This window comes from Lampetra planeri, chromosome 1, assembly GCF_965212315.1.
Source record: "Lampetra planeri chromosome 1, kcLamPlan1.2.h2, whole genome shotgun sequence".
Lineage (NCBI taxonomy): Eukaryota > Metazoa > Chordata > Hyperoartia > Petromyzontiformes > Petromyzontidae > Lampetra > Lampetra planeri.
The window spans coordinates 34,976,541-34,990,939 of NC_136107.1; the positions used below are offsets into that span (position 1 = coordinate 34,976,541).

General features: G+C 53.5%; 1 protein-coding gene across 1 annotated transcript in view; it reads left to right on the plus strand.

Annotated features, from left to right (window-relative positions):
* LOC144721696 (transmembrane channel-like protein 6) overlaps positions 1-14,399 on the plus strand; it is a 23,047-nt gene continuing 8,648 nt past the window's right edge. Inside the window, exons 1-9 of the mRNA XM_078599548.1 lie at positions 1-574; positions 3,865-4,169; positions 5,030-5,191; positions 6,272-6,468; positions 7,122-7,478; positions 9,164-9,381; positions 10,646-10,790; positions 11,791-11,946; positions 14,127-14,287. Of these exons, the coding sequence (XP_078455674.1) occupies positions 516-574; positions 3,865-4,169; positions 5,030-5,191; positions 6,272-6,468; positions 7,122-7,478; positions 9,164-9,381; positions 10,646-10,790; positions 11,791-11,946; positions 14,127-14,287 (1,760 nt within the window). The 5' untranslated portion in view covers positions 1-515. The remainder of the gene's footprint in view (positions 575-3,864; positions 4,170-5,029; positions 5,192-6,271; positions 6,469-7,121; positions 7,479-9,163; positions 9,382-10,645; positions 10,791-11,790; positions 11,947-14,126; positions 14,288-14,399) is intronic.

Below are 14,399 nucleotides of genomic sequence, written 5' to 3' on the forward strand. Positions count from 1 at the left end.
GGGGTTGTGTGTACCTGTGCGTTCCGGGTTTCTCAGAAACGAGGCGTGTCTGTCAAGTTGAGTGGCGAGCGCCTCCAGTGTCCGGGCCACGGATCGACCTCCTCATTCTCGCGCACAAAGCGAACGAAGAAGACTTCCTCCGCCACATACTTCACACACGCGCACGCACGCGCGCACGCACGCGGCCGCAAGCACTGCAACCCTGCTAGGCACGTACACTTGCACATAATAGACGGGCGGCTGCGTAATGTTGGAGTGATTACGTGCACACACAGAGCCGGTGGGTAGGGGCTACGTTACGGAATAAGGCTGCGCGCGTACGAAGAAGACAACAGCAGATGATGGTGCTGGGGTCGGCGTATCGGAGGTTATTTATGGGCGCGCGCAATTACGCGATGTGCCAACACTTGAAGAGGCTTTGAACGTCTGGACTTTTCATCGTGTAGCAGTGTACGACACACACACGCGTCTTTATACACATACCTACAAAGCACACCCGGTGTATAACAATCAGCATGAAGACGGCGGCTGAACCAGCTGGGCGCGAGCCTGCCGTGTTCACTTTCGACTTTCGGTGAGTTCGCAGACCGAGAGAGGATGGGCTTCGTGGCAGAGGTGTGGACTCGAGTCATGTGACTTGGACTCGAGTCAGACTCGAGTCATGAATTTGATGACTTGCGACTCGACTTGGACTTGCATAACAATGACTTTGTCCCACCTCTGAGATGTGGACTCGAGTCAGACTCGAGTCATGAATTTGATGACTTGCGACTCGACTTGGACTTGCATAACAATGACTTTGTCCCACCTCTGCTTCGTGGAGTCGGCGCGGTTCGATGTGAACGACAGGGCGCGTGATGGTGTGAAGTGTGGGTACTCCCACCTCTTCCAAGACATCAGGCCAGCGTGGTAGAGTAGGCCAAGTAGCATCTCGACTCTTCATAGAAGTAATTTCAGGGCTGCATATTTACCTTGTATTTGTTAAAGTTCAAGATTTCGATTTAAAGCTTTCGTGACTGCAGGGATTCATCTTCTTGGTTCTTTCGGTAAAGTCACGTAGAAGGGAAATAATAAAATAATAAAAATAAAACATAATAAAATAATTCTCACGACGTTTCGGCCACAACGCAAGCAGCCTCAGGTGAAGAACAGGCCTGTCGGAAAGACAGTGTCTGAATGAGACACTGTCTTTCCAACAGACCTGTTCTTCACCTGAGGACGGCTGCTTGCGTTGTGGCCAAAACGGCGTGATAATTATTTGATTATTTTTTTTCCCTTCTACGTGACTTTACCGAAAGAACCAAGAAGATGAAAGTTCAAGATATTTTGCAAATAAACATCGTGGACGATTTGCTCGCGACTTAATCAACCCGAATAACGCACCAGATCTCTCTGGATATCGCTAACTAACCACGGTTGATCGTGGTGAACTTATTTCGTGCTGTGCATGGGCATGCCTATAGTGCTGTATAATTGGGCTGCGAGCTGGTGGCCAGGAGATGACCGCGAGTACAAGAGAGTGATTGATTGTTGGGTGTGAAAATTTGTTGAGCTGTTATCCCCCCCCCCCCCCTCATCATATACGTGGTGGCATTCCCATGCCTGTCAACCCATAACGTTTTACCCGAATTCTTGTACAGGGAAATTGAGTTTTCAGGTCCATGCGGCGTACAGACGTTGAAAAAAGAAAGTGTGTCTATTTGTTTGTGTTTCTCCCTTGTGATGGGACTTTGTCGGATGAACGTTGAGGTCTAAATTGGGCTGTAATAAGGTACTGTAATAAGGGCACTGGTAAGGGACAGCCAGGCGTGGGTTTCTCATGGTTCTGCAAGCTTCAACCGACACGAAGTCAAAACGCGTATTAATTGTGTACAGTCGCCAGCCCAACATCCCAATGCAGGCCCCTCCTGAAAATGCGTTTTTGAGACTCTATGAGCCTCTCTTGAAGTGAACGAACGACGAAAAACAAGCGGGCGTGGCGTTGTCTGACAACGTCCTATCTGAAGGGGAATTGCACAAACAACCCCAATGTCAATAGAGCCCCCCTCCCCTGACCTCCTTCCGTACGGCTGCTGTTGTCGACGCAGAGCGACGACTACGATGTCACATTGAGGTGGCCAAGCACAGACGACGGCGTCAGGAGCAGCGGTGCTGTGCATCGCACCTGATGTGTAGTAGACCTTCGTGTGTTGCGGGTCGTTTGTACGTTGCGCGGTCCCTGTTCTGGATGACCGCAGACGCACACCGCTGCTGTAGAGGTTTTTTTCTTGAATATTTTATTTTACATACTCTTTGGTTCTTTCGGTAAAGTCACGTCGGTATAAAATAAAATAAATGACGACGTTTCGGGCGCAACACAAGCGCCCGAAACGTCGTGATTTATTTTATGCCTACGTGACTTTACCGAAAGAACCAAAGAGTATGGATTCCTGCAGTCACGAAAGCTTCAAATCAAGATTTTATTCTACATCGGGGTAGCCGCATCCTCCCACGGTTTTGCGCGTTGCCCACGAGCCGCGTTGACATCACATCGCGTGTGCTCTTTGCATCGACTCGCCGAGCTCGCATGCACGTGTTGTGTTGCGCATTCCTTTCTGCACGCGCTATACACAAAGCGCGTGCCCTCGGATGCCATTACAGGTGGCTTCCGGATTTAGACACGCGGTCTACGCCGCAGTTGTTGCACAAACCAAGACATAAAACCGGCTTCGCAACAAAGTAAAACGCGTGTGGTCCTGGCCACGCCACCCCCCTCGTGTAGTTCCTTGTCCGGCCTTCACAGGTGCCTGCTACTCACTCACAGCACTTGGCCCCAACAGCCTGTTACGGGCTATACTGGGGAGCTTTTGCTTTGCTTGCTGGTAGAGTGGTGGGAGCGGTGGTACAACGGTTAGCGCTGCGCTTCACTACGAAACCCGGCCAACACCGGCGACGATTATCTGAACCAGGTGCTGGGCCTCCCCTAGGTCGACTCAGACTTAAAACGAGTGTCTGGTGCGGCGTGTAAACATCGTCACGAGGGAGACAAAGGCGGCCGGGCGTGGTGCTGGCCTCCCATCCCCCTACATGTGCCGTGCCGGCCTTCATAGGTGCTCGACGTTCACAACACTTTCCCCAACAGTCTGCTGAGGCTATATGGGGGATCTTTGTCTTTGCGAGTAGAGTGCACGTGGCCTGGCACAAGCGCCGTGGTGACGTCACCAGTGGCGAATGTCAGCAGCAGCTGCTGCTGCTGCTCATGCTGTTGTTGTTGTTGCTCGTGTAGCCCACTCACCCTTTCACGTGAGCTCTCCAACCTTGGTTTGCACTCGGTGCCAGATTATCCTCGTAGCACAAGTAGCTGCAAATGCTACGGGCCCCGCACTTTCAAGGGCCCCGCGCTAAATGCTTTCAAGCTATCAATTCCGCTTCAGTGGTTCTGCACTTGCTCTATTACTATAGTACTAGACTGCCTTCAACTTTTATGAACGACTGGGTGTTTGAAGTTAGCGATTTGTCGTATTATCTGGCTGTATAGCAAATGACAAAATACAATTACTTTACTATGCAAGTAAAAAAATTGTGTTTTAATATTTACGTGTTTTTCTTTTATTTAGGGACCCTTTATAACATATGCTACAGGCCCCGTACTAGCTTAATCCGGCACTGTTTGCACGAATTGATAAATGAATGCACGAATCGATGCGTGAATGAATGGTTGACCGCACATTTATGAATGCACGGTGATCAACGTACACTGATGTGGGTTATCAAGTCGTCTGGCACACCTCTCACATTTGTCAGGGTTCCGTCGCTCACCCGGGCACCATAACTCTCCCCCGACCCTCGCCCCGTTGGCCCCCTTCATCCCGCCGACACCCCCAGCACCCTCAACAGGGAGACCCCGCTGGAGAGGGAGGCCCGTTTGGCCGACACATTCCGGTCCCGACTGCTGCGCCTGCAAGCGCGCGGCTCCCCGGGGATTCTATCGCACTCGGCTCGCCCCAACGTCCTGCTGAACCTGCATCAGCAGCAACAGCAGCAGCAGCTCCTGCAGCAGAGCCTCCTGACCCAGCAGGCGGAGTTCGGAGCGTGGGCGCCCTCGCTGCTCCCTCTGCCCGAGGTCGGGCCGCTGGAAGATGCCTTTCTGCCGTACAGCATCCTCCACGAGCTGCCCAGCCGCACCGTGGGTGTGTGGCCTCCCATCGCTGCACGTTCCCCTGCCGGGCTCTCTCTGACGAGAGTCATTGGGCCACACGGGCGACCCTCCTTCACCGCAGTGGGCTTAGCAAAGCTTTAAATCGTGCTCGTGCACTAATCCTGACGCCACGCACCACCCTGGATACACTTGGGGCCAGGCCACCACGAGGGGCTGCACTTTGCCCCACCAGTGGTTTAAGTAATCGATTCATCATCATCATCATCTGCCATGGTGAGGCCGCTGCCGGATGAAATCCTCCCCCCTAAGCTGCCGCCACCTCGCACGTCGCAGCGACGTAACGATCCACCTGCCCGCGAGGTTATGCCACAGCTCCGTTTTCTCAGTGGACATACTCCCGGATGCATTTCATTCTTATTCTTAAACACCGCATCATCATTACATCAAGGCCATCATACAGCAGCCTTCACCTATCTACTGCTGGATGAAGGCCTCCCCAAACGGGCTGTGTGCCGTCTTTCACTCACAAGATACAACGATCTATCGAGTTCCGGCACACGAGCCGAATTCAATTCGCCATCTCTGCGGCACGCATTCTCTCGGGCGCATTTCCCTCCTCTGGCTGTTGTTGTTATAATGGTTGCTGAAAACTCACTTCTTTAGAACTGCTTTTTGTGTTTAGTTTGTCCTTCCCTCCGCACCTCCGATGAGCACGGTTGGCTACTTACTCTGCGAAAGAAGTTCAACATACATACTGTTCTACTGGTTGTTGTTGTTATGATGGTTGCTGTTGTTTTAATTGTTGCTGTTACTGGTTGTTGTTGTTTTATTGGTTGCTGTTATACTGGTTGTTGTATAATGGTTATTCTTGCTGACTTCCCGTCTGCGCAGGGCGCAGGCAGGCTCACTGCCTGGCCCCACGCTTCTGTGGGCCACTCTCGGCCCGCATCTTCCGCTTCCCGCAGCCGAGCAGCGCCCTCCTGCGCATGGCCACCACCCCTGGAATCTCTGTCGACGGAACCATTGACGAGGAAGACGACGATCCGAGCGCAGGTGAGCGGCTCGCCGGGTGAACGGGTCGCCGGGTGAACGGGTCGCCGGGTGAACGGGTCGTGGGTGAACGGGTCACGGGTGAACGGGTCGCCGGGTGAGCGGGTCACCGGGTGAGCGGGTCGCTGGGTGAATGTGTCGCCGGGTAAATGGGTCGCTGGGTGAGCGGCTCACCGGGTGAACGGCTCGCCGGGTGAGCAGGTCGCTGGGTGAATGGGTCGCTGGGTGAGCGGCTCACCGGGTGAACGGGTCGCCGGGTGAGCGGGTCGCTGGGTGAATGTGTCGCCGGGTGAATGGGTCTCTGGGTGAGCGGCTCACCGGGTGAACGGGTCGCCGGGTGAACGGGTCGCTGGGTGAACGGGTCGCGGGTGAACGGGTCGCGGGTGAACGGGTCGCGGGTGAACGGGTCGCCAGGTAAACAGTTTACCGGGTAAACGGGTCGCCGGGTGAACGGGTCACCGGGTGAGCGGCTCGCCGGGTGAACGGGTCGCCGGGTGAACGAGTCGCCGGGTGAACAGCTCGCCGGGTGAACGGCTCGCCGGGTGAACGGGTCACAGGTGAACGGGTCGCTGGGTGAACGGGTCGCCGGGTGAACGGGTCGCCGGGTGAGCGGCCAACCGAGCAGGTTGCTAGGTGAGCAGCTCGCCAAATGATTGGCTCGCCCGGTGAGCGGGGCAGAGGGAGCGGTGGCAGCTTGTGGGTTCACAGTTCATTGTTCACGTTGTCTGGGCTATGAGAGTCATTGCCGACGAGTCGTATTCCACTATTATCCTGAAAACGTTGAACAATGGGGCACTGATGCGTGCTACCATTCCCCCCGTGTGTACCCGTATGCTCATTTGACCCATACCTCTCATGTTCCCATGCTCCCCTGGGTGTTCCCACGCGGTCCCGTTCCTCCACATGACCCATGCTCCCTCGTGTCCCCGTGTCTCCACACGGCCCCGTGACCCCACGTTCCCCCTGCGTCCCCCGTAACCCCCGTGTACCCCTCACGTCTTCCCCGAGTAAGCCTCGTGCGCCCATCCCATCTTCCCGCGTTCCCTTCCTCCTACTCCCTCCCTGCCTGCCCGCCTGCGCCAGTGGACGCGGGCGTGGTGAAGCAGCTGGCGTTCCTGGCGCCCTCGGAGCGCCTGCACGCAGTGCGCAGCTTGACGCTGGCGCTGGCGACGCGGCGCCGGTACCGCCTGCAGGCCATCACCGAGACGGCGATTTGGAGGGGCCGCCCCGACACCAAACTGGAAGCCTTGCAGGAGCGGACGGGGACCCTCGTCCAATCGGTGCGCCATCACCAATCCGCCAGGCGCTGCCCAACACGGGAGGGGTGGGAGGGGGGGTGGAGAGGGGCAGGTGGCGTGGAGCAGGACAGAATTGGAATCAGAATCTTTGAGTAGACTGGAGGAGTCGTTTCACAGATTGTACAATAAGGGGCACGGGGTCAGAACGTTACAACACCAGACAAAGGAGAGGTCGCCTCATCGCCACAATGGGCGTCCGCTCCTTCGTCGTGCCGCCCCCCCCTTCCCCGACTTTGACTGTCGCTCCGTCGTTAGTCTCGGCCAGCGGAGGGGCATCGGTCCCTGTCTGGCCACGACATGTATGGTCCAAAGGCCACTTGCTTTTCGTGACGGTCAGTATGACCTCGCTAACTCGTGTTCTCGCTCTTCATCTGTGCGCTCCTCTTTGCGCACTCTTCACCCATTGTTTTCGCACAGGTCAAAAGTTTGGGGTGCGTTTAACCTACCCGAGCATCTAATAATAATCCAGGGAATACGGTCATGAAACTCACAAACTTCCCTACCCCCTGCTGCCCATTTTCTGCACCCTTGCCCGCTGGCTGCCCTCTTGCTGCCATCTTGCCGCTGCCCATTGCTGCCTTACACCTTGTCTCTCCTCTTCGCTGCCCTCCCCTCGCTGCCCTTCTCCGTGGCAGCTGGTGCAGTCTGCCCAGGACTGCGTGTCACTGGTGACGAGGCCCCTCGCCCCGTGGCACACGAGCCTGCGCGAGGTGAGCGGCCGCTTTGGCACGGGGGTGAGCTCCTACTTCACGCTCATCCGCACGCTGCTCGCCTTCAACCTCCTCGCCACCGTGCTCTTCGCCGCCTTCCTCGTCACGCCGCAGCTCCTCGTGCGGGCGCACGGCGACGCTGGCGGGCAGGCGGACGAGGAGGGAGCCGGGACAAGTACCCGTGGCAACGGGACCCGTGGAAACGTTTCCCGCGAGAACGCCGCTCGCGGGAATGGGACCGGTCCGGTCGCCTTCACCGGCCTGGAGCTGCTCACGGGCACGGTGAGATGCGATGACGATGGTGGTGGTGTGTTATTGGTGGTGGTGTGATATTGGTGGTGGTGTGTTATTGGTGGTGGTGTGTTATTGGTGGTGGTGTGATATTGGTGGTGGTGTGATATTGGTGGTGGTGTGATATTGGTGGTGGTGTGATATTGGTGGTGGTGTGTTATTGGTGGTGGTGTGATATTGGTGGCACACTCGGGGCAGTGGCAGTGCACGCCTGTAATTTGGCACAGTGGAGGCAGTGAGGGTTTGCGGTTTGCACACAAATGTTATGAAACTCCCTTTCCGTGGGCATTGAAGAGGAGCCACACCCTGGCTTGCGAGGAGAAGGCGGTATCCAGCAACAATGTGGGCTCCATCTGTTCCATCTGTATGGGATAGAGTATTTCCCCCTTGCACGGGTGGATTCTCTCCAGGTGCTTCAGTTTTCTACACCTTAATATGTAGTGGACCGCAGAGCTTGGGAAATTGTTGGCAATGCGGGCTCATTTTCTCTCTCTCTCTAAGAGAGTGACGGGATACTGTGTGGCAGCGGAGATGCAGCGTTTACAAGTTGAACATTATAATTATTATTATTATTCACGTGGTGGTGGGCTGCAGTGAGTCCATGACGATCAGATTGAAAGAGGTTATTGAGGAGTGTGAGGTTTTATTGTTGTCTGTTCTCTGGGAAATCCTCCGGGTTTTTACGAAGGGTTTCCCTCTGCATTTAGAAGCATTGCCTTTGGGGTATATGGCTGCTATACATTCCCACTATTAAGACACTTCGTTGAGCTATCAATTGTGGCCAGGTCGCTTATGAAAAAGAGCTTTACAGTAGTCCCTTGCTGAACAGTGACATGGGTTAACATTTTTTTCGGTTAACGTTTCACCTCTTATAGGACCCCATGGTTTCGACTAACGTAAACATTTTGATAGCGTTTACGTTATGCACGCGGGCGCCAATTTTGGCCAATCAGAGTGCTTGTAAGTGGGGCTGAGCATGCCTCGCCCAATCGGTGACGCTCATTCATGAGCATTTTGACTTCGACTGACTTGGTTTACATCACGTTTTCTGTTTTGGCAGTGGAAACGGCTCTCTTGCATGCCCATGTAATTCCTATATTCGATTAACAGTTATTTCGGTTCACAGTAGCTTTCATTGGAACGGATTGAAAACCTCAACCGAGGGACGACTGTATGACTCAAGTGGGCCTTACCTCGTAAAATTTTAAATAGTTTAATAGAGTCTCAGATCTTGCACAGTGGAACTTGCATAGTGAAAGCCCAAGAGGATGTCTTACATTAATTAAGGTGGTCAGGTTCCCTGATCAGTACAACAGCAATCATTACAACACCAACCAGTACAACAGCAATCATTACAACAACAACCAGTACAACAGCAACCATTATAACAACCAGTACAACAGCAATCATTATAAAAGCAACCAGTACAACAGCAATCATTGTAACAACAACCAGTACAACAGCAACCATTATAACAACAACCGGTACAACAGCAACCATTACACCAAGAAATATTACAACAGTCTACACGTATGTTGGACTTCTTTCGCACCGTACATAGACCGACCGTGCTCATTGAAGGTGCGGTGGAAGGATGATGACAATGGTGATGATGCTTTGGTTTCCCCGTGTGATTATTTTGCGGGGCTCTTGTTTGGTGTGGGGGGGGGGGGCAGGGCGCTTTCACCCACAGCTCCTTCTACTACGGATTCTACTCCAACGAGACGCTGAGCTGGTGGACGAGCGGTGGCGAGGAGGCCCCGGCAGCCAACGCGACGGGGCCCCAGGGGTCCCCGGCGCCGCGGACGGAGGACCCCTCCTACAACATGCAGCTCGCGTACCTCTTCACGATGGTGGCGTACCTGCTCACGTGCGTGTTCGTGCTGCTGTTCTGGTGAGGATGTTGCGCGGGAGCCGTGCGCATGCGTGAGCGTGCGGCAGTCGTGCCTGCACAACACTCCCCTTTGTGTGCCGTTCCGGCCTTCGTAGGTGCTCGCTAATAGCTGGCAAAAAACAGTTGCCGAAGTAGGCAACTACTATATTCTTGGTTCTTTCGGTAAAGTCACGTAGAAGGGAAATAATAAAATAATATGAATATAAATCAGTAAAAATTACCACGACGTTTCGACTGCAACACAAGCAATCATCATCAGGTGTGAAATCCACGGTAAGAAACATTCCACAGCAAGAAAATGTTTCTTGCTGTGGATTTCACACCTGATGATGATTGCTTGTGTTGCAGTCGAAACGTCGTGAGAATTTTTATTGTTTTATATTTGTATTATTTTATTGTTTCCCTTCTACGTGACTTTACCGAAATAACCAATAATATGAATCCCTGCAGTCACGAAAGCTTTAAATCTAAATTTAGGCAACTACTGCCTACTTCAGCAACTGTTTTTGCTGTGGTTCTCGCACCTGATGATGGACGCTTGTGTTGCGTCCGAAACGTCGTGATTTAATTTATTTTAATTTTTTTACCTACGTTACTTTACCGAAAGAACCAAAGAGTATGTATCCTTGCAGTCACGAAAACTTCAAATCTTGAATGAACTTGCTAATAGAGTTTTCCCCAACAGAATGTTGAGACTATTCGGGGGGGTCTTCATCTTTTTGTAAGTCATGCGAGTGGGGAGCGGCGGCGTAGTGGTTAGCGAATTACGCTACACACCCGGCGATCTGAGTTAGAGATGTTATCTCCCTCGCCTAGTATGCAGGAGGTCGTGGGTTTGATCCCCACTCCCGATGATGCCTGTTGTATATTTGGAGTTCGCGTGTTCTGTCTCCCCGTGGTGGCCTCATTGATTTTACCCCGGGTCCGCCTCTGGTTTTGCATTAAATTGCGACGTGCGATGATGATATCAGCCACGTCGATGATGAGCTATCATCATGTGTGGCCAGGTCACTTACAAAAAGTACTCCTAGCTCAGTGGGCGTTACCTGGTGAATACAATTCAGATCTATTTGGCGTTTGAATATCTTTACACCTCCTATATCTTTTGCTGGAAAAGGGTAAAGCCTGTCATTTTTGTTCATCGTCTTGATAGTGGCACGAAAAAGGGGCACCCGTAAATCCGGGAAACCTGAAGTCTTGTTGTGGGTGTGGTCCCACCGGCACCTGGGGTCACCTCGCCAGCGTGCGTCCGTGTGACCCCCAGGCTGGGCCGGTCGTTCAGCGAGAACTACCTGCGTGGCGGTGAGATCGGCTTCTACTCGCGCAAGGTGTTCACCGGCTGGGACTTCGCGCTGACGAGCAGCAGGGCCGTGCACGTGACCCGCCGCAACATCGGCACCTTCCTCAAGGTGAGCAGAGCTCGACTCATGGTGACCAGAGGTCAACTCAAGGTTGCCAGGGGTCAACTCAAGGTGGTCAGAGGTCAATTCAAGGTGGTCAAAGGTCAATTCAAGGTGGTCAGAGGTCAATTCAAGGTGGTCAGAGCTCCACTCATGGTGACCAGAGGTCAACTCAAGGTTGCCATAAGTCAACTCAAGGTGGTCAGAGGTCAACTCAAGGTGGTCAGAGGCCAACTCAAGGTGGTCAGAGGTCAACTCAAGGTGGTCAGAGGTCAATTCATGGTGGTCAGAGCTCGACTCATGGTGACCAGAGGTCAACTCAAGGTGGTCAGAGCTCGACTCATGGTGACCAGAGGTCAACTCAAGGTTGCCAGAAGTCAACTCAAGGTGGTCAGAGGTCAACTCAAGGTGATCAGAGGTCAACTCAAGGTGGTCAGAGGTCAACTCAAGGTGATCAGAGGTCAATTCAGGGTGATCAGAGCTTCCTTAATGTGTCGCCAGGCTTTATACATCACTCTGCCATCACTCCATACAGAAACAAAGAAAAATATTTTCCATATCGCCTTTAATGGACTGTTAGGGCGCTGTTAGCGAGCACCTATGAAAGCCAACATGGCACGTGGCAGGCTGGGTGGACAACACCACACCCGGCTGTCTTTGTCTCCACTGTGGTGATGTTTACACACCACACCAGGTATGCATTTTAGGCTGAGTTGACAGTGTGGAAGCCCAGGACCGGTTCTGATAACTGGTGTTGGCCATGAGCAGAAATCGAAATCGGGTCGACGGGCTCGTCGCCCAGCTTGCCAACCACCACACTACCGCTCCCCACGGAAACCAATACCAATACCTGCCAATCGTCACTAAGTGACGGTGACGTCACCACCGCCCCTCTGCCAGGCCAGAAACAGGCGGGCGCACAAGATAGTTCACGAATGCAAGCCGCGTTGCGTTGCGTTGCCTGCCCCTTGTTCGCTCCCTCCTCCCCACCCTCCACCTGCCCCCCCAGGAGGTGCTTGCCGAGGGGGCGCGCCGGAATCTGGGCAGCCCACGGGCACGCTGGAGCCGCCGGCTGCTGGCCCGCGCGCCCACCTGGCTCCTCTCCATGGCGCTCGCAGCCGGCTCGGCGGCCGGGTTGCATTTCCTCTGCCAGAGCGCCGACGCGGTGAGACCCCGACGCCGCTTTTCCACCGCACAACCGAGCCGTGCCGGGATGCCGTGCCAGGGCGCCGTGCAGGGGTCGAGCCACGGTTGTCAGACGGTCGACTGGAGTGCCAGACGGGCGCGGTAGCGGTGGTGGATGTGACGATGGTGGTGGGGGCTGATGGAGTGCGCGTGGTAGTGGTTGTGTTGGGGAGCGGTGGTGTAGCGGTTAGCGCGCCGCGTAATGAACCCGGCAACCCGGGTTTGATTCCCGCTCACGGCCAACACCAGTGACGATTATCTGAACCGGTCCTGGGCCTCCCCGAGGACGACTCAGCCTCAAATGAGTACCTGGTGCGGTGTGTAAACATCGCCACTGGGGAGACAAAGGCGGTCGGGCGTGGTACTGGCCACCCACCGCCTCGTGTACCGTTTCGGCCTTCATAGGTGTTCGCTAACAGCACTTGCCCCTACAGTATGTTAAGGCTATACGGGAGATCTTTGTCTTTGTTGGTCGTTGTCCGAGTTAGATTCCCGATCGCAGCCAACACCGGTGACGATTATCTGAACAGGTCCTGGCTCTCTACGAGGTTGACTCAGCCTCAAATGAGTACCTGGTGCGATGTGTAAACATGACCACAAGGGAGACAAAGGTGGTCACGCTTGGTGCCGGACACCCACCCTCTCGTGCTGTGCCGGCATTAATAGGTGCTCACTCGCCGCACTTGCCCCACGCATATGTTAAGGCCACATGGGGGATCTTTGTCTTTTCTTTGTTGGTCATAGTGGTGGCACATTGGTGGCGATGAAGATAGCTGTGGTGTTGAGGGCAGTGGTTGTGGTGGTGGTAATGAGAGTGACAACAGAGAGAGTGGACTTGGTGGTGATGGTCACAGTGGATTGATGGTGTTTTTGTCATAGGTGATCGTAGTTTTATGAAGGTGATGGTGCTCCATTGGAACCTCCTTTGCCAGTAGCAAAATATGATAATTGTTTATTTACCCTTTTATCTGGCAACAAAACTGACACCTTTTTTGTTTGCATTCCGACCGCAGGTATTGTGGTCAATGCAAATATGACTCCTTGTAAAAAAGGTGTCAGTTTTGTTGCCAGATAAAAGGGTAAAAAACTATTGTCATATTTTGCTACTGGCAAAGGAGGTTCCAATGGTGTCAATTATTACCTCGAGCTCTCATCCTCTGATGGTGCATTGTCTTTGAGTTGTGCACCTTTTGGCGTCATCTGGTGCAACACCATGTGAGACTAGGCTCTAAGAAAAGCTGTCTTGGGTGTGGACCAGTCAATTTCAAGGACAGTGCATACATTATCAGAGTTGTGTTTTTTGTTTGCATTCCGACCGCAGGTATTGTGGTCAATGCAAACATGACTCCTTGTAAAAAAGGTGTCAGTTTTGTTGGTGATGGTGCTGTTAGTAATGATAGTGGTGTAGACGGTGTTGGTGGTGGTTGTGATGATATTGTGGGTATATTAACCGAAGATTCGCGCCATCTGCTTTAAATTGGACGGTAAGTATCCCACAATGTTATTCGAAAACGAATATGCTATCTCTACTGGCGTCACTGTCCAAATTTGGGAATTGTTTACCCACAAATTTCTCAATCTGGATGACACTGAGCAATCATCGCCCCCCGCCCCCCTCCTGTAAAACTTGGCAGGACCCTCAAGAAAACGAGTGAGGCATTCCCAGGTAAACAAGGATAGTAATAATAATGATAAATAACGTAAGCCTTGCTCGATAAGAACTGCTCAAATGGCACATGTAGTTACAAAGGAGCACTCTCCACATTGACGGAGCTTGGGATACATCTCACCCATCCCTCTCTCCCATCCCTCCCCTCTCCCTCTGTACCAGCGTGGATGGCACCCTCATGTTCACCTTCTGAAGCGCTCGCTCGTCACCGTGGCGTGCGCGATGACACCACAACCACGTGACTTTTCTTTCGTGTTGTGCGCGGTGCTTTCAGCGCCACAGCGCGTCGATTTGTAGCATTTGTTTTCTTTTGTTTGCTGGTGACTTTGTGTATTTCATATTGAAATCGCCTCCAGTGCTTTTGCTGCTGGCGGCAATAAAAGTTGTTTAAAAGTCAAGTCTCCCATCCCTCTCTCCCCTCTTTCTCTCCCATTTAACTCTTTCTTCTCTCTTCTCTCTCTCCCCCCGTCCTGTCTCATCGACCGCCACAGCTGGAGCGGCGGGGCGAGGCGCTGTGGCTCGAGGCGTCTCTGCTTCTCGTGCCAGCGGTGGCCTGCCTGGTGAACACGCTGCTGCCGCCCGTCTTCACGACCCTCACGCACCTGGAGGGCTATCACAGCCCGCGGCACGGCGTCTACGCCAGTGTCGGACGGTAATGCGCGAGCTCACGCACGGAACTGCGCACGCAGTACCGCTGTGGTAAACACGCACGGGGACGCGAGACTGGGTGTGAACGGATAGCGTCCTATTTTTTTCACGTATGT